Source organism: Lolium rigidum, chromosome 1, assembly GCF_022539505.1.
Source record: "Lolium rigidum isolate FL_2022 chromosome 1, APGP_CSIRO_Lrig_0.1, whole genome shotgun sequence".
NCBI lineage: Eukaryota > Viridiplantae > Streptophyta > Magnoliopsida > Poales > Poaceae > Lolium > Lolium rigidum.
In genome coordinates, this window is record NC_061508.1 from 243,039,051 (window position 1) to 243,061,814 (window position 22,764).

At 42.8% G+C, this 22,764-nt stretch overlaps 1 protein-coding gene and 1 pseudogene across 1 annotated transcript; both read left to right on the forward strand.

Annotated features, from left to right (window-relative positions):
- Nucleotides 1–2,296: 2,296 nt before the first annotated feature.
- LOC124691988 (BTB/POZ domain-containing protein At1g21780-like) lies at nucleotides 2,297–7,780 on the forward strand. Its single transcript, XM_047225292.1, has 4 exons — nucleotides 2,297–2,486; nucleotides 2,643–2,788; nucleotides 6,641–6,756; nucleotides 6,931–7,780. Exons 1-4 carry the CDS (start codon nucleotides 2,347–2,349, stop codon nucleotides 7,537–7,539), a joined length of 1,011 nt encoding a protein of 336 aa, XP_047081248.1. The 5' UTR covers nucleotides 2,297–2,346; the 3' UTR covers nucleotides 7,540–7,780.
- Nucleotides 7,781–15,001: 7,221 nt separating this feature from the next.
- Nucleotides 15,002–19,844, forward strand: LOC124656886 (annotated as a pseudogene).
- Nucleotides 19,845–22,764: the final 2,920 nt, after the last annotated feature.

Genomic DNA, 22,764 nt, shown 5'->3' on the forward strand with positions numbered 1-22,764 from the left:
AAAGAATAAATAAACAGGGGCCGTCCTAGCTGGCGGTCGACCGCGTAGAGGCGTCCTGGCGGTCGATTCCCGACATTCTATTTTCGGGTTACTATTTCCCACCTTTCCGTTTTCGGCTTTGCTCTTCAAAGCGCTGCCCAAAAAAAAACTTGCTTCGCCAGGAAAAAAGATACGGAGTACTATGTTTTATGCGTCTGTTAAAATAATTTTGGGACAATTCTCAAATTTATAAACCCATATGTTTATTATTTTTTCAACGGTATTGTGAAAACTTATGGACCCGAACTAATTTCATTTAGAATATTATTGGAATATTTTTAGCTCATAATTTATCAACCGTTCTGCTCATTATTTATCAACGGTAAATGTAAAAAGTTATCGACCCAAAAATCTAATTTTATTTAGAATAACTTTTGTAACATTTTAGCTCATGATTTATCAACCCTTATGTTTGTTATTACGCAATGGTAAATGTGAAGAGTTATCAACCCAAAAAGTTAGTTTCATTTAAAGTATTTTAGAAACATTTTAGCTCACAATTTATCAACCCCTCCACCCGTTATTTATCAATGATAAATTCTAAAAGTTATCAACCCAAAAAAGCTAATTTTATTTATAATATTCCGGAGACATTTTAGCTCATAAATTATTAAATTCTCTACAAGTTATTTATCAACGGTAAAAACGAAAATTTATCGACCTACAAAGCTAATTTTATTTAGAAAATCTTTGGAACATTTTTAGCTCTTAAATTTATCAACCCCTCCACCCGTTATTTATCAATGGTAAATATGAAATGTTATCGACCAAAAAAACTAATTTACTTTAGAATATTATGGGAATATTTTTAGCTCGTAATTTATCAACCGCTCTACCCATTATTAACAACGGTAAATTTGAAAAGATATCGACCCGAAAAGCTAATTTTATTTAGAATACTTTTGGAAAAAAATTAGCTTATAATTTATCAGCCCCTCTATTCGTTATTTATCAATGGCAAATGTGAAGAGTTATCAATCCGAAAAGTTAATTTCATTTAGAATTATTTAAAAATATTTGAGCTCACAATTTATCAACCCCTCTATCCGTTATTTATCAATGGTAAATGTTAAAAATTATCAACCCGAAAAACTAATTTAATTTAAAATATTGTGGGAATATTTTTAGCTCAAATTTATCAACCGCTCTGTCCATTATTTATCAACGATAAGTATGAAAGGTTATCAACCCGAAAAGTTAATTTATCGAAGTTAACAAACTTGATAAAAAGGTAATTAATTAAGTGGAAAGTAGTACTTTATTTAATTTGCAAGTGGTAGTTTATTTGAGTTGCAAGTGGTTTCCCACCCGTTATTTCCCTATGAAACACACTCGCCCAAAAAGGGAATTAAAAATATAATATGCTAAATAATATGAATTTTGATACAAATAACACGAACAAGGAAAATATAAAATTATTAAAAAAAGTGAATTGTAGAAAGGGAATTGTAAAAAGGAAAAATAGCACAACCCGGTGGCCCAGAAAAGGGAATTGTTTCATTGTCCAGATAATTAGAGTGCTAAAAAAAGGGAATTGATAAAAGAGAATCTTAAAAAGTTAGTTCAAATCGTATAAATTTTGTTACAAATGTAACGATAAAAATACTAAAGGAAAAAAGAAAACCACACAACCTAACAGCCCAACTACCCCAAGCCCAATGCCTACACGACCCACTTCAGGAACTCAAAAAAAAAATACCCAATCGTTCTCACCCCGGCATCGCTCTACACAACGCAAAACGCCATGGTTGTTAACTAGCTCCCGCCGGTGAGCCACCGTGCAACACCACACTGCGACCGCTCCCCACCTCCCTTCCCCACCCCCTCACGTCGTTGCGCCGCCGCAACCATTCAACCCTAGATTTGCCGCGGCAGCTCCGTTCCCCGATGAGATCTCGACCTCTCCGAGCCGTCGCAAGACCCCCAAATCTCATGTCGCTAGCGTACGGAACCGGCATCTGGAACACCGCCCCGGCGACCTGCTGCTCTGCGCCGTCGTCTCATCAAGTGGAACGGGCGCGCCGGGCCTTCCATCCTCATCTGGCCTATCCGCGCGAAAGAGAAAAGGAACCCGATGCAAAACGACAAAACATTAAAGGTGAAGCATTTCGCGCGGAAGAAATTCTGACCGCTTGCGCGGTCGAGCGCTAGAAAGGGAATTCGAATAAACATGATCCTTTTGTGTTGGCACGGCTGGTACGTTTCGGAGTACAAATAAACATACTCGTGGTCGGTCGTCAAGACTGAACCTTTCGGCCACTCACTGTCACAGGGCGCCGCCCTCTCGCTCTCCGGGCTCCGGCGACCATGAGCGTCGGCAGCGGCAGCCTGAGCGGGCCGGACTCCCGCGTGGAGACCATCTCCCGCCTCGCCCAGTGGCGCATCGACACCTTCGGCCCCTGCTCCTACCGCCGCTCCGACCCTTTCAAGCTCGGCATCTGGAACTGGTACGCCCATGCTCCTCACCACTCCCAAACTCGACCGCTAATTCCCCACCCTCTACGGCCCCAATCCCAAGATGTGAAATTTGATCGGAAGTTCGCGTGATTTGACGAGACTGGCCGCCGGCTCATGTCATGTGATGAATCCCCTGCCCAAACCAGGTACCTGTCGGTGGAGAAGAGCAGGTCGGTGTACGTGCGGCTCTTCCCGGAGCCCGGCCGGCTGGCCAAGGAGCAGCCGCCGCACGCCCGCTTCCTGCTCCGCGTCTCCTGGGCAGGCCCCCCTCGTCGCTCCACCGTCTCCCCAGGTTTGGCCTGACTGCTCTGCTATGCATATCCATCCATTTGATGAAGGTTGAAGCCTTGGTGGCTGCACTTGCTACTAGCTGTTTGTGTGGTTGCATAACGAATAAGAAAGACCATCAATCATTAGGCTACGATATACAGTTAAGTAAATTCTAAGCGCTTACGCTGAGTTCATGCACAAACTAGACCATATGATCTGGTAATTTTGGTTCCAAGTGTGGACTATCATGTTATGTTGTAACCTTTGTTAAGTCATTCCATTCATATATTTTTCTTTGAAGTGATGTCATCCAATTACTTTGGCGATATAAGACATCGTGGCTAATCTGGTCCTGAATTTTTCTAGAGCGGAAATATAATTATGTATAATCATTAAAGGATCTCAACTTCCTCTACCCCTAAGTACCAACTGATGGAAACTGAGAAAATTCAGCTTGCAGTGGAATTAGAAATTTTGGTGGGTTTATGAGTTTCATTCATTTCTTCTAATTTCCTAGGGGAGGTGATCTTTTTTCTGCTGTACTTTTACAGCGACAATAAAATGTATGTCATTACATGATTTCAAGCGTCTCTACTCGCAATTAGCAACCGATGGATATGATCCAACTCCCTATTTGAGGGTACTCAGAGTATTAGTCATTTCCATTTCCTTCTCCACTTGCTTTGGAGTTTGGGCACACCATTGCCCTTCTTTTCCGGAGGCTGGAAGGTTTTTGGGTCCACATCGACTGCTACCAAATATCGAGAGTCGCATATTAAGAAGTTTGCTAAAATGAAAATACTTGTGCATAAGTTAACAAGAAAATTAAAATTGGTCATGGTTCATAGAAATACCCTTCCCCAGACCCCACAATGCGTGGGAGCTTTCAGCACTGGGGACGCCCCTTTTTAATGGTTCATACTTTCACTGTCCAACAAGCCACTGTCCTGACTTTATTCGCCTATAATAGGGGATAGATGGTTCAAGTGGATGTCATCACTTCTTTCTCCCACTATCGGGGATACATTGTCCTCTAGAGCAGATGTGGAACCCTTAGTAAGATCCATGACTGTACTAATAATAGTTGGTATGTCATCTGTATCGTAAGATTGAATCAGTATGTCAATCTCACTATCCAGAACGTCGCGACAGTGGGATAGGCATATATTTGCTTAATTTTATGATATAGTTGACCAACTAGCTCTGATTAATGTAGTGATGGATCTTGGTAAGGTCTCCACATCTGCTCCAAAAGACCATGTATCCCCTATTGTGGATTTGTGGGAGAAGAAAGTGATAATGTCATTTGTTGGACTCCAAATTTTGTCTAGTGGACCATCTATTCCCTATCGTAGAGGAAGGAAGTCATGACGATGACTTGCTGGACACTGAATGTATGCAACCCTACCCAAATTAATATTTGAGAAGTCATGTACCGTGTATTTTCATTTTAGCAGTTTTTCTATTATGATACGATGACTGTTATTATGCCCTTGTATCTTTGATAACAGTCCACGAGAAAGAAATGGATGCATATCCAAAGAACCTCTTCCCTCTCGGAAAAAACAATAATGTCCAATAACTGAAAACGTCCAGGGCTCTTTAAGCACACTCATATGTTGAGTTGGATCATATCCATCAGTAGTTTTTTATTAGGGGTAGAGAAGTTTGAAACTTTATAATGGCATACATGATTTTTTTTTTGTATGTTAGAAAGTACAAAGGAAAAGACCATGCCCCTGAAAACTAGAAGATGCGTCTATCAAACAAAGCGAATGAAGCAGATACAACTACTGCAGCTCCTAAGCCCACTAAAATTTCTAATCCCACTAGAATAGGAAGTTATATCTTCTCAATCCCAGCCAGTTGCTAATCATACAATAAGATACATTATTGGTATTATTGTCTCCCACAAAAGTTCCGGACCAGATGCCACACCCCCCAAAAATTTAAATCGTTCAGGTTAATACATAAGTATAATTGGATGACATCGTTTTAAAAAAAATGAATTGGATGACAACAACAAACAGAGGCTACTGCGAAAAATGGGAAGAAGAAAAGTGAAAAGGTTGTTGTGAAAAATAATAGTGTTGAAGAGCAAGGGAAAATGAAACTGTGAACTAATGAAATCAAAATGTAATCTCCTGAATATCCAGGATTAATTTTCCTTGTTTGGGCCATTGCGGCTGTTTACTCTCAGACGGCCCATTGCCACTGGGATAACTGTGATGGAGAGAAGTACCATTTTTGCTAATTGGGCTCAGTTACACAAATGAAGGTTTAAATATGATAGCATAACCCCTGGCGGTACCCATAGGCCATATCCAGGAGCAAGCACCGCAGTGCTTATTTGCTCAGCCATATGCCCATCACATAACATGCCTATCCCCGTAGAGCAATCCACAAATCCATCATGTGTGTGTATTGGGCAGACAGCACACTAGCTATGGGATGAAGAATCTTGCTATGGAGGTGACTAGGTGAGAGAGAGGTTCTCCTAGAAGATGATATTGCTCCTTCTCCTTGACCAATCGAGTGTATGGAACTATGGACCGTGTGGAGTCTATTCCTTTTCACCCGCTGTACTACTGGGCACTGAGAGGCGAGAGGTACACTTTTCAACCCATTTACAAATAGTAAGTGATGCTTTTGGACATAGATACAATCTTTGAGGTGTCATTTCGACCACTAGTTTGTCGTATTGTCAGGGCAATGGGACTAGGCGTCATCTGTGGAAGCGTTTCCATGGCCATCAGACTGGGCACCGCCGTGCTAATTCTTCAGGTCTGCTGCCGCGTTGTAGCGATAGAGCTCGTGCATCCGTATGAATCAACCTTAATTTTTCATGGCCATGGTAATTAGTACATCATGGGTTCATGGTGGCTGTTAGTTTCACCTTGGCGGTTGGCTTTTCCATGCCGAATGGACTGGGCGGCGCTAGCACCGGCATCCTTGTGGCCACTAAGTTATACGTCACCAATGCCCGTGCAATGGAATCCATTGGACTAGTTACCACCACCTTGGTGGTTGGCTCCACCTTGGAGATTGACTTCATTATTGCACCTGAACAGGGCGCCACCAGCGTCATTGTCCTCATTAACACCGCAACCAGGCTGCGCGTCGCCAGCATCATTGTCATTGTAGCAACCGGATTGGGTGGCGCAACGATTTTTTCATGTGTTCATATATAAGGTGGCAACTGGCGATTATCGTGTGGCATATGAGTATTTTAAGGCCTGTAGTGTCATGAAGGGATTTGGGCCTTGGTGTGGGTGTGAGGCCAACTAGGCCTCGTGGTTTGGTCACATTTGGGAAACGGGAAAATCCTGAGAAAAGCCAGACACACAACACACACTTGATCGACTGACGGTTCTCTCATTTGTTTTGTGGCGCAGCACACCATTGCGTCCTGTCGTTCCTCTGAACTCTTGCTGATGTGAATAAGCAGTAAGCCTACATTATAGCGAATGTGTTTTGCAATTGTAAGGGAATTGTTAAATGGCTGAAATATTGAGCAGCTGCAAACAGTGGCAGAGCTTCGTTGGGGCTGACCTGGGCCGCCCAACAATTCTGTAAAAACTGCATTACATTATGCTGGCCTGCCCAACAATTCTTCTCAAGCTCCGCCCTGCAAAGATGATAATTTGTGCATTTAGATTGTCTACTTTATGCAATATAATCTGAACGCTCATGACATAGTATTTACTTGGAGAAAATTTCGATTGTTCATAGTTTGTATCTCTAGGGCTTTCTATGCATGTTTACCTGTCTTGTTCCCTAGTCATATTGCTACTGTAATGGCTACACTGACTTTTTCTGTATTATTGTACTTTTACGCAGCGCAAACTTAATTCGTTTGTATCCCTTGTGATAGTTTTCGAGCAGCTTGTCCGAACCAGCGATGATTTTGTGTGGCAAGTGGAGGTGATGTCCCATGGGCGTTTTACAATTGATGTTGAGTTCTTGGACCTGAGGATAGGCACGAACAATGCAAGTATCATCTTTCCTTTATTCCGTTTATCAGCTCCATATGGTTCCTGCTTAACATTTTATAGGATTTTATCTGCAGTAATTTACCAACTTCCATCAGTAGCCTGTTGCTTCTTCCTAATATAATTCAGTAGTTGTATGCTTATTAATGTGATCTAGTTAATGTGCTGACAGGCTACTGAATCATCTTCGTCGGTCTGGCCAAATGAAGGCGTGGTGCAGAAGGTCGCTAGCAAGAGCACCCTGGGATGCCTCTCCCGCATGCTGACAGAGTCCATCCACGCCGATGTCACCATAAACACGACAGACGGCGTCCTGAAGGCGCACAAGTCGGTGCTGGCGGCGTGCTCCCCCGTGTTCGAGAGCATGTTCGTGCACGACCTCAAGGAGAAGGAGTCGTCGACGATCGACATCAGCGACATGTGCGTGGACTCCTGCTCTGCCCTGCTGGGCTTCGTGTACGGCACGATCCGGCAGGAGCAGTTCTGGAAGCACCGGCTGTCGCTGCTGGCGGCGGCGAACAAGTACGGCATCGGCGACCTCAAGGCGTGCTGCGAGGAGAGCCTGCTGGAGGACATCAGCTCGGGCAACGTGCTGGAGCGGCTCCACGTGGCGTGGCTGTACCAGCTGGAGAAGTTGAAGAAGGGGTGCCTGACGTACCTGTTCGTGTTCGGGAAGATCTACGACGTGCGGGACGAGATCAACGGGTTCTTCCACCATGCAGACCGCGAGCTGACCCTGGAGATGTTCCAGGAGGTGCTCAGCGTGTGGAAGCCCATTTGAGGTTGAGGCTCTGTGCTGCCCCACCTGAAGCTGTTTAGCTGCCCCTGTAAGTAATGTAATGTACGGAGTACTATAATGCTGTTTTACAAGAAGCTGTTGACCAGCCTGTTGTGGTCTGGGCTGGTTTTGTAAATAGGGTGTAAAGTTCGCGAGGAACTTCAGCAACAGTACTTTGCTTGTCCAGCATGAAGCCCTGAATCCTGAAAATATGTCTTTGTATTGTAGATGTGATTGTGGAGTCGATTTGGCATGCTGTGACTCGGCTGTTCAGGAATTGGTCTAGGCACATGTAATTATGGGATTCTGCTATCTGATAGGCTAGAGATAGTTGACTTGGCAAGGTGAGCAATAGGCTTGGTTTTGCCGCCCCCAACTAGACTGGACAACCTGACTTTGTAGCATGCTGGCAAATTTGGAGTTGTTCTGGAACAAAGGTGACTGGTCTCGCAAGAAGAGTCGGTCGTTCTAGTTCTAGATATACTAGATGACCTGTTGCATCCGGCATAAAGACGATAACGAGACAGTATTATAAATATAAGTTTTGTTCATGATGTTATATATGATTGAAATTTATTGGCTTTAAACCGTATGCTCATGATAGGTTATATTGTTTCATCGGAAATTTAATTGGGCTCCCGTCTTGCCTTTTTCATCTATACCTAATAATAAAGGAGCTAAGGTTTCTGTCAAAATTTTCGTCCAACAATTTTTAGGACGGTTTTGCCCTCCCACCAAATCGCATATTACTGTACAATGCCATTGTACCGGTTCGGTCTTCTTTTTTCTCCTCTCCCGAGAAATCCCCTCTCCCTCGCTCGCCAAGGAAAGAACAGCCCATAGCCCATGATCCCCGCCGCAACGCTAGATCCGGAGATGGCCAATCGAACCGGAACGAGTTCTTACCAAACTTAGTTCTCGAATCAAATCTCTGATTTTGCTCGTTTAATTTCTTGCCTTCTTGCACACGAAAATCCACAGATATATAGCCCTATCCTCCTCCGGTGACTCCCACAGATCTGTTGAAACAAATCGATTGCAACCTCGCCGAAAATTTCTCGCCACGCACGGAGCCAGGCGTTCACGGACGGCCCGCCACGATGTGCGAGCAGGAGCAAAGGACGCAGATGGGTGGTGCCGCCGCACGTGTACCTGGCGCAGCAGGGTGCCGGCCGTAGAGATCAAGTTTCTGCCGTCCCGACCTGAACAGAGCGAGGGGAGGGAGAATGTGGCCGGTGGCAACAGCCACAAAAGAAGAAGAAAATCTCCAATCGACATCAATGCAAGCTCCCACGGAAACCTACCAGCGAGGCCTCGCGCCGCCGGCAGGAGCCTCAGCCGCCCCCATCGACAAGAGCCGCCGGCTAGAGCCCCGCTCACCCATCCCCACTTCTTGCTCGCTGAGACTCCCGCGCGCCTCCAGCTCGCTCGCCCACCGATGCGGTCGCCGGCCTGCCTCCGGTGCTAGCTCCAATCGAACTACGGGCACCCCCACCGGCACAGCGACTCAGAGCGCGCCGAATCACAGGCTCAGCGCCGCCCTCCCCGTGTCCTCATGTGCTTCGCTCGCTGACAAGGCACGGGTGAAGTCGGGCGTGGCTGGGGGCGAGATCTGCATCCAGAGCAAGGCGGTGTAGACGTCGTCGCGGCCGGCCTCCCTTGACAGAGCCGCTGATGCTGCGGAGGTTCCAGCGACACGGAGAGCAGTCAGCAGCTCCCGTCAACAACTACAAGGAGGCTAAGGAGATACTACTCTGTGGTGAGCCATTTAGTTTAGTATAATCGGCGTGACGCAGTGTTGACATTGTGCTTCATGAACTTGCGATATAATCCAAAGGTACATGCTCATGTTCAATTTACAGCGATTGTTTTTCATTCGATGAATTTACAGAACAGTTGTTAGATGCGCTATCTCAGTTGAGAAAATACACACCTACCAAAGGACATTTTATAGGAATTTCCTAGAATCAGCAACTTTGACCAAGGGCTGGGCTGCACTTGCCAGTATCGAAACAGGATATCCATTCTATCCTACTCAAAATCAATCTGCGACATCTTTGGTCCTGATGTATGAATGTTGGAATATGAGAAAGGAACCTAGCTCACATAATTGACCTTTATATTAGACTGTTGGAATAATGAGTCACTCATATTGTACATCAAACAAGACAATAGGTAATGGCTGTTATTCATATTCTAATTTGGTATACTCATGACGACCTAGGATCATAATGTATTAGCTCATCATCCAACTCATCAGTTTCTGTGGAGCTTTATAAGCACAATATTTTCATGGCATCATGATTTCTGAGGGTCCGTTGTATTTTGAACGGGTACTAAAGGTGTGATCATGTCCTGTATTTATTACACCAAAATGAACTTTATTAAGTTTTTCATTATTACAAGAGTGATCTTGCCATATTGGTGAAGGTCATCGGCTTCACATGAGCTTTCGTTAGCTTTTCAGTGCTTTAGAGCTGTTTAATTTGTCTCTTAGAAAGAAAGTTATTTGTAGTTCAGCACATGGACGCGCGGCCAGGAGACGGAGAGAGTACATCGCTCTCCTCGCGGTGTGGGGAGGACGGGACCGAGGAGGAAAGGACCGAAGGAGGGCGACGGGGACTCGAGCCTCTCCTGGCATGAGCAGAGAGAGAGAGAGAGTGGTGGTGGGAGGACTGGAACGAAAAACAGGAGAGAGCAGGGGTTTTTTGCATATGTCTGACGACGGGGGTGGAGTGGAAAAATACAAGGGGCACCGGTTTTCCTCACTAGGGTTACATGTGGGGCTTAGGTGGCCTCCGGCTGGGCTAGCTGGCCTGACCGGGTGGGAGGTCTTCTCCTATATTTTTTACTAAAACAGCTGGGATATGTTTCTATTTGGGCTGAAATAAAGGAAACGAGCTAGGCTACATCCTGTTCCATGTTGAGAAAAAAGGTGTTAATTTTTACAAGTACCTAATCAACTACCACAAAGATTGTATGAGTAAAGAGGCTAATTATATTTTTCTTTCAACATTTTTGGAGCTTTCATATTGGGCTAAATATGATGAACTGATAGAAGACAATTTTTTCACATTTCTCTAATTGTGAGATTAATTGACTCTTGATCACGCGGAGGTTAATCGTACTGGGCTCCTCGAGCAGTCACGGCATGCTCTTGCTTTTGACTATATGTAAATATAAATAAACCATGAAGAAAATGTTAGCCATATCTATTTTTTCTTAGTCTTTTCCCCTATTGGAATTCAAAACAAAACAAAAACCTACCAAGATATATTTTCCGTAGACAAGACCTGCCAAGAAAATTGGAATTTCCAGTAATTAATTTTTTCAAGTCAAGTTTTGTTAATAAAAATTAATTGTAACAACTTTTGGTGCTCTCCGGTGCAACGCACGGGCACTCCTGCTAGTCTAATACTAATATCATTATCGTAAGTATGGATTTCGTACGTACATTCTACGGAAATTTAGTCAAGGTACAATAACACCGTCCGCAACAACATTGCAGAAGAGAACCAACTTGTAACTGGATGGACCCTAGAGATGTTTCGGGAGGTGCTCCGCATGTGGAAGCCCATCTGAGGTTCGGAGTTGGAGACTTCTGTTTGGTGGTTAGAGCATCTCCAGCCGTTGGCGTTTCCCACGGCCAAATCCGACGCTAAATAGCGCTGGATTGGACGAAAGTTTCGATCGGGAAGCGCCGAAGTTCTAGCCGTATCCCCGGTGGACACCCGGTGTTTGGCGTTTTTGAGAAAAAAAAACGTCTCAGAAAACGTCCAAAATCAAATATCCAGCATAGTTCAGCGATTTTGACCAATTTTGCCAATATTTGGCTTATTTTTACAAATAAACGTTACAGTTTAATAAAACAAGACAAGTTTTCAAACAAATCAAATGAAAACTAGTTGGTGTTGTCTCGAAAAGTCCATATGTGCTCCACCAGATCATCCTGCAGCTGTGCCTTGTGGAGTCTCGGATCTCCTGACGCATAGCGATGAACGCACCCCACGATGCCGACACCTGGTGGTTAGGCTGTGCAAGAGGACCCTCTCTGTCATATGGTGTAGCTTGTTCGCTCAGAGGAACCGGATACTTCCGCTCATTCTCGATAATCATGTTGTGTAAGCACACACAACAGTTCATCACCCCCACATCTGATCTTTTTCGACCAAGTCAAAGCGGGGAACCAGACAACAGCAAATCTTTACTGAAGGACACCAAATGCATGTTCGACGTCCTTTCGGCAACCTTCTTGTTCCTTGACAAACTCCTGCTCCTTCGGGAGGGCTGGGTTTGAGATAGTCTTCACAAATGTTGCCCACTTTGGATAGATACCGTCTGCAAGATAGTATCCCTTGTCGGCAGAGGGCACGACGAGCGCGAAATATAGGCTGCTGGGTGGAGGAACGGCGGAGGTGAGGCAACCGGCCGGCGGATTGGCGAGGGGAGGGGGAATTTGCGTCGACAAAGTGGTGGGGTTCGTGTGTTCTCTCGCTGACAGAGCGGGCCCATCCCCGCTTTTCTCTCGTCTGGAGTCCCCGAGCGCACCCCGGGGGGCCGGGGATGGCCTGGGCTCTCCGAATGGATGAAAGGCTAAATCCGGGGGAAAACGAGGAGCCGGGGGCGCGGCTGGACCGAATAACGCCGTCCGGATGTAAAAAACGGCAGCCGGGAGCCTCGTCGGGGAGATGGCTGGAGATGATCTTATGCTTTGTTGCCCCCGGCTAAAGCTTCTTTATATGTAATGTAATGAAATATAGGTACTTTGCTTGCCCATGCAACATGAAGTCTTGAATCCTGAAATATATTGGAAATGTTCCAGGAGGTGCTCAGCGTGTGGAAGCCCATATTAGGTTCTCTTTTTTTTGAACGAGCATATTAGGTTCTCAGTTGGAGGCTTCTGTTTTGTGGTTATGCTTTCCAGCCCCATCTGAAGCTCATTTCTATGCAATGTAATGTAATTCACAAGAAGCTGGTATGGGGTTGGTTGTGTAAATAGGGTGTAAAAGTTTACGAGGAACTTGAGTAACAGTATTTGCTTGCTCAGCATGAAGTCCTAAATCCTAAAATATATTTTTGTATTTTACATATTATTGTGGAGCCAATAGTGGCTTGGCTCTTCAGGAACTGGTCTACCCTATAGTTTAAAAAACCATCGGTTCAGGTTTTTTCTAGTTGGTGATTTGACCGGAAAAAGCCTGAACCAACGGTTTCACCGTTTTTTAAGAGGCAATAGTACAAACAGCTAAAACAAAGGAAAAATGAAGATGTCACAAGGGGAATCAAACTCAAGACCTCCACCTAGAAAGAAATAACACCAAATAGCTCCGAATGTCACTTGGCCTCACCATTTTCGTGATTATATATTGAAATACACCCCATATATACCTACTATGGTCATTTTGTTCCGAACTTTGCTTAAATTTAATTAAAAATAGTGGTTTTCCATCACCATCGAACCAGATAAACCGGTGGTCCAATTAGAGAACCGATCGCCTCACCAGTTCACTCACTGGTCTAGTTTTTAAAACTATGATCTTGGCACATGTAATTATGGGGTTTGCTGCCTGACAGGCTAGAGATAGTTGACTTGGCACGTTGGGCAAAATAGTCTGGGTTTCGCCGCCCCCATTTAGCCCGGACAAAAATTGACTTTGTACTAGCATGCTGACGGAAATTTCAGTTGTTCCGAAAGAATGGCCTGTTCCAGTTTGCATACGAAATTCAGAGGAACACCAAGTCTGTAACTAACAACCACCGCCTGGTCTCGCAAGAAGAGTCGGTCGTTCTAAGTTCTAGATGTAGATATTCGCAAAAGGAAGTTGCTAGCCAGCATTCGGTGCTGGTTAGTCCGGCCCAGCATCCGAGTGCTGGTTGGTCCGGCCCAGCATCCGAGTGCTGGTTGGTCCGGCCCAGCACTCGAGTGCTGTTTGGTCTGGGCCAGCATCCGAATTGTTTCCCTCCTCCCACCAGTCGTTACCAGACAAAAACAGAAAGGACAAACAAAAACAGAAAGGACAGGCAGTACATCTAGTCAAAAAGGGAAGGAGGACCAATGCTATATCTGTGCCAGCCTCCAATTGTTGTACAGACGAAAACCACAATACAAACCGAACAGATCTCCTTCTTTTGCTGTCCAAGAACTCATCTCTTGCTCCTCCTTCCTTTCTCCTTCTTCCTCCTCCAGATCTGATTCTTCCTCCTCCAGAAATCGTACAGAGAGCTCAGTGCAACTACACAGCAGCTGAAAAACCTTCTTTCCCCACCCAGCAGAAGGTAAACCCTATTCTCCTTGACTATTTTTTCAGCAGCATGAACTTGGTTGGTCTGAACCATCCAGATCCTCTTCCCCCCTTTCCCCAGATCTGTGTGGTTTCTATTCTGTACAAAAAGGCCTAACTTTTCATCAGGATGAACAGCTACAGATACATGTTTAACAGAAGATCAACATACAGATTTGGTTTATTTTTCGCCCAGATCTGTGTTTCTATCTTCTGTACAGAAAGGCCTAACTTTTTCATCAGCACATATCTGTCTTGCAACAGAAAATCAACATGCAAAAACTTGGTTCCTTTTTCCTGTCCTACAAAATCTGTTTGGTTCTGTTCTATACAGTAAGATCTATGATTTCATGAAATTCTGTAGAAAATATGGCTTGGAAAACAAAATCAACATAGTTGGTTTCTGTTCTACCCAACCAACTATGGTATTTTCATGAGCACTTGCAGATGAAACCTAGTTTTCTTTTTCCATTATATGTCTAGGCTGATTTCAAACTACAAAAGCAAACATTACGGTATACTTTGTACCCCAAACTAGGTTTGAATTTAAAAACAGATGAACTGTGGCACAATTAATGTGAGAGAGAAAACCATACCTGTGGCACAGATATAACCATATTTTTCATTTGCATAGTAACATCATAGTAAAAAGACCAAAAAAAGAAGACATCATAGTAGATAGTACGGTTTGCAGGAAAAAGAACGACAAAAGGTTTGGAAAAACACCAGTTCTTTGGTCAGGGAAAATACAAATCTGCTGACTAGTAGGGGCGATTCGGAAACAGCAGTCCACATAAAAACAACTATATTTGTTCTTGTTTTATACGAAACATAAAAGGCGTAGCGATTCAGCACGAGAATGTTTTCCCTTTCTTGGCATTGATATGCTGATGCCTCTTTTGTACTACTAGAGCATTTTGATTAAAACCTGCATAGTTACAAAAATGAATTTGTCAGTTTAGAAATTAAACAAATTAAAAATGCAACTTAAACGATGAAATCAGTATATTTTAGGTAGTTCCTGCTTTTTGTATAAAAGCTGCTTTCTTATATGAAAGCATGATTACCGCCAACCCAATATGCTATGTTTGAAATAGTTGTTCATTTAGTTGGCTTGGTACAAACTTATTATGGATCAGTGCAACAAATAACAAAAAAAGTAACGAGCTTTTTCATGTTAACAGATGTCAGGATTCGATCTGAATGCAAGTCCAACAGAGGTCGATGACATTGACATGGATCCTCCTTTTTGCACTCAAGCTCCACCAGCGGAGATTGTTGAAGAATCTCCGGACCCGATAGGCAGCGACCGGGAAGTTGGTGGTGGTTCAAATGACCACGGCGGTAGAGGCCCGCATAACAATACAGATTCACGCAATGTTGGGAACAACGGCATCCCGACTACTACAATGCCTACGGAATCTACCACTTATCCGGAGTTTGAAGATGGTGAAGATGACATAGCTGGCATGCATGAAGTTCTTTCCACCCCAACAGAACCATTTCTTGGTATGCGGTTTGATACTGTCGAAGCGAGCAAGAGTACATTATAATGCTTATGCGAGCGAAATTGGGTTTCTCGGTTAAGTCTCACACATCCCAAAGGAACGGACATACGAGCACACTCTGGAGAAGCGGCAGTTTGTATGCAACAAATTCCGCAAACCTAAAACAGATGATGAGTTGCGGAGGGAAAGGATGAACATTATTGAAGAGGTGAGCCCGAGTACGAGATGGATGAAGAAAATTCGGAAGGACATGATGAATATGACGAAGTTGGAGCATCAAAAAGAAGCTCTAGTAGATTAGCGGTTAAGCGCAAGAGAGAAACTATCAAGCAGACAAGTTGTCGTGCTAGAATGTTTGTGAAGCTAATAAACAACAAGTGGGAGGTGACCTATTTCATTGCAGAGCATAACCACGCCATGGTTGACAAGCCATCCCTCACAAAATACTTGAGATCACACAGGGGTATTCCACCAGATGAGAGAGAGTTCCTAAGATGTCTACACAATTGCAATTTGCAAACAGGTTTGACCATAAACCAAACCATTTGTCTTTCCCATTGTTTTTTCATGTTTCTAAAAGTGGTCAGCATTTTGGAAGAATTATTTTGCAGTAGTAGGAATGCACCTTAAGTGTTCCAACAAAACTTAACCAGTAGACAGTACAAAGTTATGGGTTGTTTTTCCTATACAACTTAAGCTTGTTCTTGAAAGCATAGTTAGGGTAAAATGCAACTAAAACATGCACAAGATGGATTAAATTTAGTCGTGGAGTGGAAGCTAACAAACTTTGAATTTCACATTAAGTTGTATAATGAGTTCCATTTAGTTGTTTGACCAGCATGGCTAAGTTGGTTGCTTAATGCATATTAGTTGCTTCTCTGGTAACATCATCATTAAGTAGGTTTCATAAAAAACATGTTTAAGTTGGTTACTGAAACCAATATAGAAAACAAGTTATGTGTTGTTTTCTTAGGCAACTTAAGCTTGTTCATGAAGCTTTTTCTGGCCTAAATTGTATTCCTTAGCCAACCAACTTGGATTAGTAAACACATTAAGTTGTATAATGATTTCCATTTAGTTGTTTGACCAGCATGGCTAAGTTGGTTGCTTAATGCATATTAGTTGCTTCTCTGTTAACATCATCATTAAGTTGGTTTTCAAAAAACATGGTTAAGTTGGTTACTTGAAACCGATAGAGAAAACAAAGTTGTGTGTTGTTTTCTTAGGCAACTTAAGCTTGTCCATGAAGCAACTAGGAGCCGACTTAGTTTTTTCTGGCCTAAATTGTGTTCCTTAGCCAACCAACTTGGATTAGCAAACACACTTAAGTTGCACTACGGAATAAACAAACTTGGATTAACAAAAAATTGGGTTGCAAAAAATAAGCCAGCCAAAAAATGTAGCAAAAATAAGCCTGCACTGGGATACTACCTTGGATAAAAAATGAATTTGCAAAAATATACCTTACCAGTGATTGCAAAATGTCTGCCTTCCATTTTATGAATTTATTTTTGAAAAAAGTGACCTGAAAAAATAAGAGTGTAGAATTAGTTGCATGGCAGATGTAGAAACAGTATGTATTGCCTAAAAACACAAAAAGTAGATTTTCTATGGTAGTTGTAGAAACAGTATGTATTTCTATTGTAACAGTATGTTTGTTACATGTATCATAGGTTAACTGACATTTTGCTTTATTTTTCATTTGCAAAAAAAAATGGCAGGGCGCATGATGGAGATTATGTCTGAATTTTATGGTGAAGATGCTTCTGTCCCATATGGCCCTAAAACGATATCAAACTTGAGGTCAGAATTCAGGAGTGAGAACAAGGAATATGACATAAGTGAGACACTTGACTATTTCAAGGACTTGAAGCAGAAAGACCCAGATTTCTTCTATGATTTCTCGTTGGACGATGAGAGCAGAGTTGAACACATATTCTGGGTTGACAGTGTTGCGAGGAAAGCTTATGAAGTATCCTATCATGATTGCGTGTCTTTTGACACAACCTTCTTGACAAATCGCTTCAGCATGCCTTTTGCCCCCTTCGTCGGGATAAACAGACATGGACAGTCATTCATGCTGGGTTGTGGTTTGATTCGAGATGAGAAACAAGAAAGTTTTGAGTGGCTTTTCCGCACTTTCCTTAAAGCAATGCATGGCAGGCAGCCGACGAACATAATCACGAGATCGAGACCGGGCTATGAGGTCTGCGATAAAAGCTATTTTCCCAGAAACCTGGCATCGAAACTGTCGCTGGCATATAATGAAGAAAGCTAATGAGAAACTTGGTTCTTTCTTAGGAAGGCGTCCAGGTTTGGCTGAAGAATTCAACTCATGTGTTGATGAGAGTTGGACTGTAGAAGAGTTTGAAGCCCGTTGGCAAGAAATGGTTCCGAAGTGGGAATTGGCAGGAAATGAAACATTTGCTTGGTTAAAGAAAAATGCCCACACATGGGTTCCATGTTACTTCAAAGATCGCTTCTTCCCCTTCTTGCAGTCAACTCATAGAAGTGAGGGCTTCAACGCTGTGCTGAAGCGGTATATTCATCCTCACAACTCAATTAAGCATTTTGTGAAGCAATATGAGAAAATTCAGCGGAAAATTTTAGGAGTTGAGGGGAACAATGACTACAGGACAGAACAGCTTGAGGTAGTGCCACAAACAACTTTCCCGATTGAGAAGCATGCGCTTTCAGTTTATACAAGGGATATCTACCACAGATTCAAAGTTGAGTTTGAACTCATTGGTAGGTACAATGTGCAGGTTCTTGCACCAAACATGTACTACTTGGTTCCTAACGAGTGAGAGGTGCTACCCATACGGGGAAAGAAGCTACATGGTAAATGCAAGTGGTGAAAACAGCTACAACCGTGATCGCTGCAAGTTTCAGCACGACGGTTTGCTATGTCTGTCACGTCTTAAAGGTGTTCACACACATAGGCATTGATAGGATACCAGATAGGTACATCACAAGGAGGTGGACTCAACTTGCAGTTGAAAGTGTCACAATGCCTACTGGTCCTGCGTTGGATGAGTTGATGCCGGAACAGTCGCGACAGAAGTTGCGTTATGCAAATTTATGTACATCATTTGTACAGGTTGCTAAACTGGGCAGTGAAACTGAACAAGCAGAAGCTATTGCTCGCAGACACATTAGGGAGATGAAGGCTGAGTTTGTGCAATTGAAGAAAGTACGGAGGAAAAGGGCTAAAAGCAATACATCTACAAATGCAGCACATCCAACAGTACCTACTTCTGCGCATCAGCATACAACAGATCCTAATGCCCCGCAACATACACCTAGAGCTAATGCACATCAGCATACAGCTAGTCGTAATGCCCCGCAACCTACACCTAGACCTAATGCACATCAGCAAACAGCAGATCGTAGTGGACCACAACCTACATCAAGTTCTAACGCTCAGCAGGATACATCGGTTCCTCATGCCCAGCAGCAAGCAGTAGCTCCCAATGTGAAGCACGCACAACCTTCGGCTCCTACTGCTCGTAAAGCAAGTTCTAATGTGCAGCAGGAGACATTGGTCCCTCCTGTCCATCAGCAACCAGCAGCTTCTAATGCGAAGCGTGCAGCACCTTCAGCTCCCACTACTCGTCAAGCAAGAAATGCATCGTCTTTGCCAAAAACTAGTACCAGTAAACGAGCAAAAGGTACTGGTAGGAACTGGTTTGACACTTCAGCTCCTACGGGACAGCAGACACAACCAACGGGGACCAGCCAGCAAATCCCTGTGGAACAAACTCATGCATCGCCTCAAGGTGTCCATGTGGGTCCTTCCCCGAGTACAAAGTTCCCAGGTAAACAGACAGAACATACGTCCTCTTTGCCGCAACTGCTGCCCCCTTGCACCTCAACATCAAGGTAGTGCGAACAAGCAAGCGTCAGTGCAAGGGACATCTTCGGAACAACCATCTGGTGGTGTGGTTGCGCCCAGAGATGAACCTTTCGTTATTCTCAATCCTCCTAGATCTAGTACTAAAGGGCGCAAGAAAAGTCGAATACCATCAGGTATTGAGTTGCGACCAAAAAAAATGAGTTTGTGCGGTGTGTGTGGTCAGCCTGGTCATAACACTGCGACGTGTACTACTTGCGTTGGGCAATAAGGACGAGACAACCATGAAAGCCATGGAAGGCATGAAAAGCCAGGGAAAGAAGATCTAGAGAAAATGAAGTCATGATGTGTAGTCATCAAATATATTGTATATAAGTATGAACATAAATTTGTTGCTGCATCAAATTACATGGATGTCTGGGGGGAAACGGAAAAAACTGTACTAGATACAGTGCTAGCTTTAATCCAGCAACTTTACCTCATTTCTTCTTCATTATAATTGCTTTCCATTTCACTGTATTCTTGACAGATGTAACCCATGTATGTGTCATCTTCTTCCTTATGATTGGGATATGAGAGGCTGAGTAGTTTGGCAACTTCCTGCCATTCCAATGTTCTGCATTGAACAAGGTGCAGATGCCGCACTCCGTGCTGCAGTGGGTGTAAGAACCAAGTTAGGCTTGAATGGGGAAACAACTTGGACAAGTGGGGTAATCAACTAAACATGAATGGAGGAAACAACTTGCACATGTTTGAAAAACCAGGTTAGTTTGAATGGATAAACAAATTACCCAAAAAAACTATACATGTGTTAAAAAAGCAAGTTATTTTGAGTGTAGGAACAAAAGTTAGTACATTTGTAGGAAACAAAAAAAGTCAGTACATCTGTACAACTTACTACATATTTGAAATAAACAAGGTCAAGTACACATAAAAATTTCTTCTAAAACTCACTTGGTCCCTTGCTTTGGTGTCTTTATGTCTTCGGGACCTTCAAACCTACTGATCTTAACTGGCGAATTTGCATAATACTGGTCCCACAAAGTGTGAAGCGCTGAAATAATGTCCTCGACATTTTGAGCTAATTTTTTATGAGACAAAGATCTAATGGAATCGAGAACCTCAAATCTCCTATCTCTAATGTTGATGACGAATAACCAATAGTGGTTCACTGGTTCATCTGCCTCAGGTGCCAAGTCTTCAATTACTGGCAACATCACCTACATTTTATTTTATAGAGAAAATAAAATTAGTGATTTTATCTATATTTGAAAACCACAAAATTAATGTAAAATTGGAAGGTGCAAAACTTAATGATGGTGCTGAAAAAAAGCTCAATTGTTATAATAGTAGACAATTAAGGCATGTTTTCAGTAACAAACTTAAGTTGTATTCAGTAACCAATGTAGCCATGTTTTCAAACCAACTAGACCATATTTTTTGAAAACCAACTAACATGCATTAAGTAACCAACTTATACCAACTTAAACGGGAAATACAAACTTTGTTGATTTCCACTACCCGACTTAGATATGTTGAACGCCGTAACTTAATGCAAATCAGTTTGCAAACTAAAAAAGGGATGATAGTGCAGGATTTTTTTAAAAAAAATAAATTCAAGTGTGGAAAAAATAGAAAAGCATTAAGTTTGATTAAAAAAAAGCAACCAACTAAACTATGTTAATACAACTTGAGCATGTTTGCTAATCCAAGTTTGTTGATTCAGTGATTCAACTTGAACATGTTTGTTATTCAAAGTTTGTTGTTTCAGTAATGCAACTTAGCCATGTCTGCTAATCCAAGTTGGTTGGCTAAGGAACAGAAGTTAGGCCAGAAAAACTCGCAGTGATCTTATCTATGTTTTATAGAGAAACTAAAATTAGTGATCTTATCTATATTTGAAAACCACAAATTTAATGTAAAAACTTAAGTTGGCTTCTGAAAAATAGCTCAAGTAGCAGAATAATAGACAATTAAGGCATGTTTTCAGTACCCAACTTAAGTTGTTTTCAGTAACCAATTTAACCATGGTTTCAAACCAACTTGGCCATGTTTGAAAACCAACTAACATGCATTAAAGTGCCCAACTTATACCAACTTAAATGGGAAAGTTGGTTAAATTAGAGAACCAGCTTTATAAAAAATCAAGTATAATCACTTACGTAATCTTTCCTCGTCCGGGTGGGCGTAGCCTTGTTGAAGTGTTTTTTCAACTCCTTCTCATTCCTTTTCAAATCTTTGAGTAGATGCTGCATATAGTGAAAAAAGCATGTAATTATGAAAATACACGTGACACGGGGAGGAAAGGCCACAAAAAAAACATGGTACAACAGGTATAGTAGACTAAAAAAGAAAAATAATGGATTCATACCGTAACCCTCAAAGGCATAACAATCTTCTTCACATTCTTGTCTTTTCTCAACATGATGGACTCGATTCCAAGTTCCATTACAAGTATTGCTCACTACACCGTAAGGCATCATTGAGTTGGCAAGCTCTTTCGATGATACGAAAAACCTTTCATAGTTGACAATTATTGGAGAATTGTCACTTTCCTTGCCCCTCGTAGATCTCCGCCCATGGGCAATCACCGCATTGTACAACTCTTTAACCTCTCGCTGAGCATGTGAACAAGCTTTTATCTTCATACGTGATGTATGGTGATAACTGACAAATAGCCTGCCTAATTAGTCTGCGTCGCTTCTCTTCTGGCCTTTCAGCTGCTGTTGTGCTTCCCTCAACTTGAGAACTGGATGCAATGTTGTTTACTGTACCCACAGGAGTCTTGAGCCCACTGCTAGTAAGGACAATGCTGTTGTCAGTAGTTCGTTGCTTCTCACTGTACTTCTTCTCCTTTTCAACCTTATCAACAACTTCACAAGCTTCTTTCCAGGTTTCTTCATCCCACTCATCTACTTCGCTGCCAAAACGTTCTGCATCCAAGTCAACTGGTGTTATAACACATGGGTATCTGGGGTTTGAGTCAAAATTTGCAGGGCTATCAAAACCAAGATCAAAACTCGGAGCATCTGGTGCTCTGGCCAACATAGCACGTTTCCTTGTGACCTCATCCAGATTTTGAATCTTTGGTTCAGGAGGTGGACAGCTTTCACGTGTAGGACATGTAGCTTCTCTGTTTGCTGGAATCCTCGCGGAAGTGGTGCATGTTTCGTGGTGCTTGAATTACTTTAGTTGTCGACACTCGAGAATGAGGCATGACTTGCGGGATTTGTCGATGTTCAGTTCCTCTTGTAGATGCGGGCTGAAGATGTTTTGCTTGTGGCACTCGCACAAAAAAGAGAATGGGGGAAAAAAATTAGAACCAACTAAGGCATGGTGCTACTAAGGCATGCTACTAAGGCATGATGCTGAAGAATAACTTTGCTAGCAATTTAAGACAACTAAGGCATGCTACTAGAGAAAGTAACTAATATGATTTTAGTAACCAATTTAGCCATGCTGGTTGGATGATAATAATTGGAAATCATTATAGGAAGTTAAATGAGAATACAACTTTGGTGACTTCGACTACCCAACTTAGCTATATTGAACGTCGTAACTTAATGCAAATCAGTGTGCAACTAAA

Bases quoted from the DNA above. Each gene is read 5' to 3' on its own strand.
- LOC124691988 (XM_047225292.1), top strand. From the start codon at position 2,347: ATGAGCGTCGGCAGCGGCAGCCTGAGCGGGCCGGACTCCCGCGTGGAG. The intron at 2,487-2,642 runs GTACGCCCATGC...TGCCCAAACCAG, and splicing joins AAGCTCGGCATCTGGAACTG to GTACCTGTCGGTGGAGAAGA. The intron at 6,757-6,930 runs GCAAGTATCATC...ATGTGCTGACAG, and splicing joins TGAGGATAGGCACGAACAAT to GCTACTGAATCATCTTCGTC.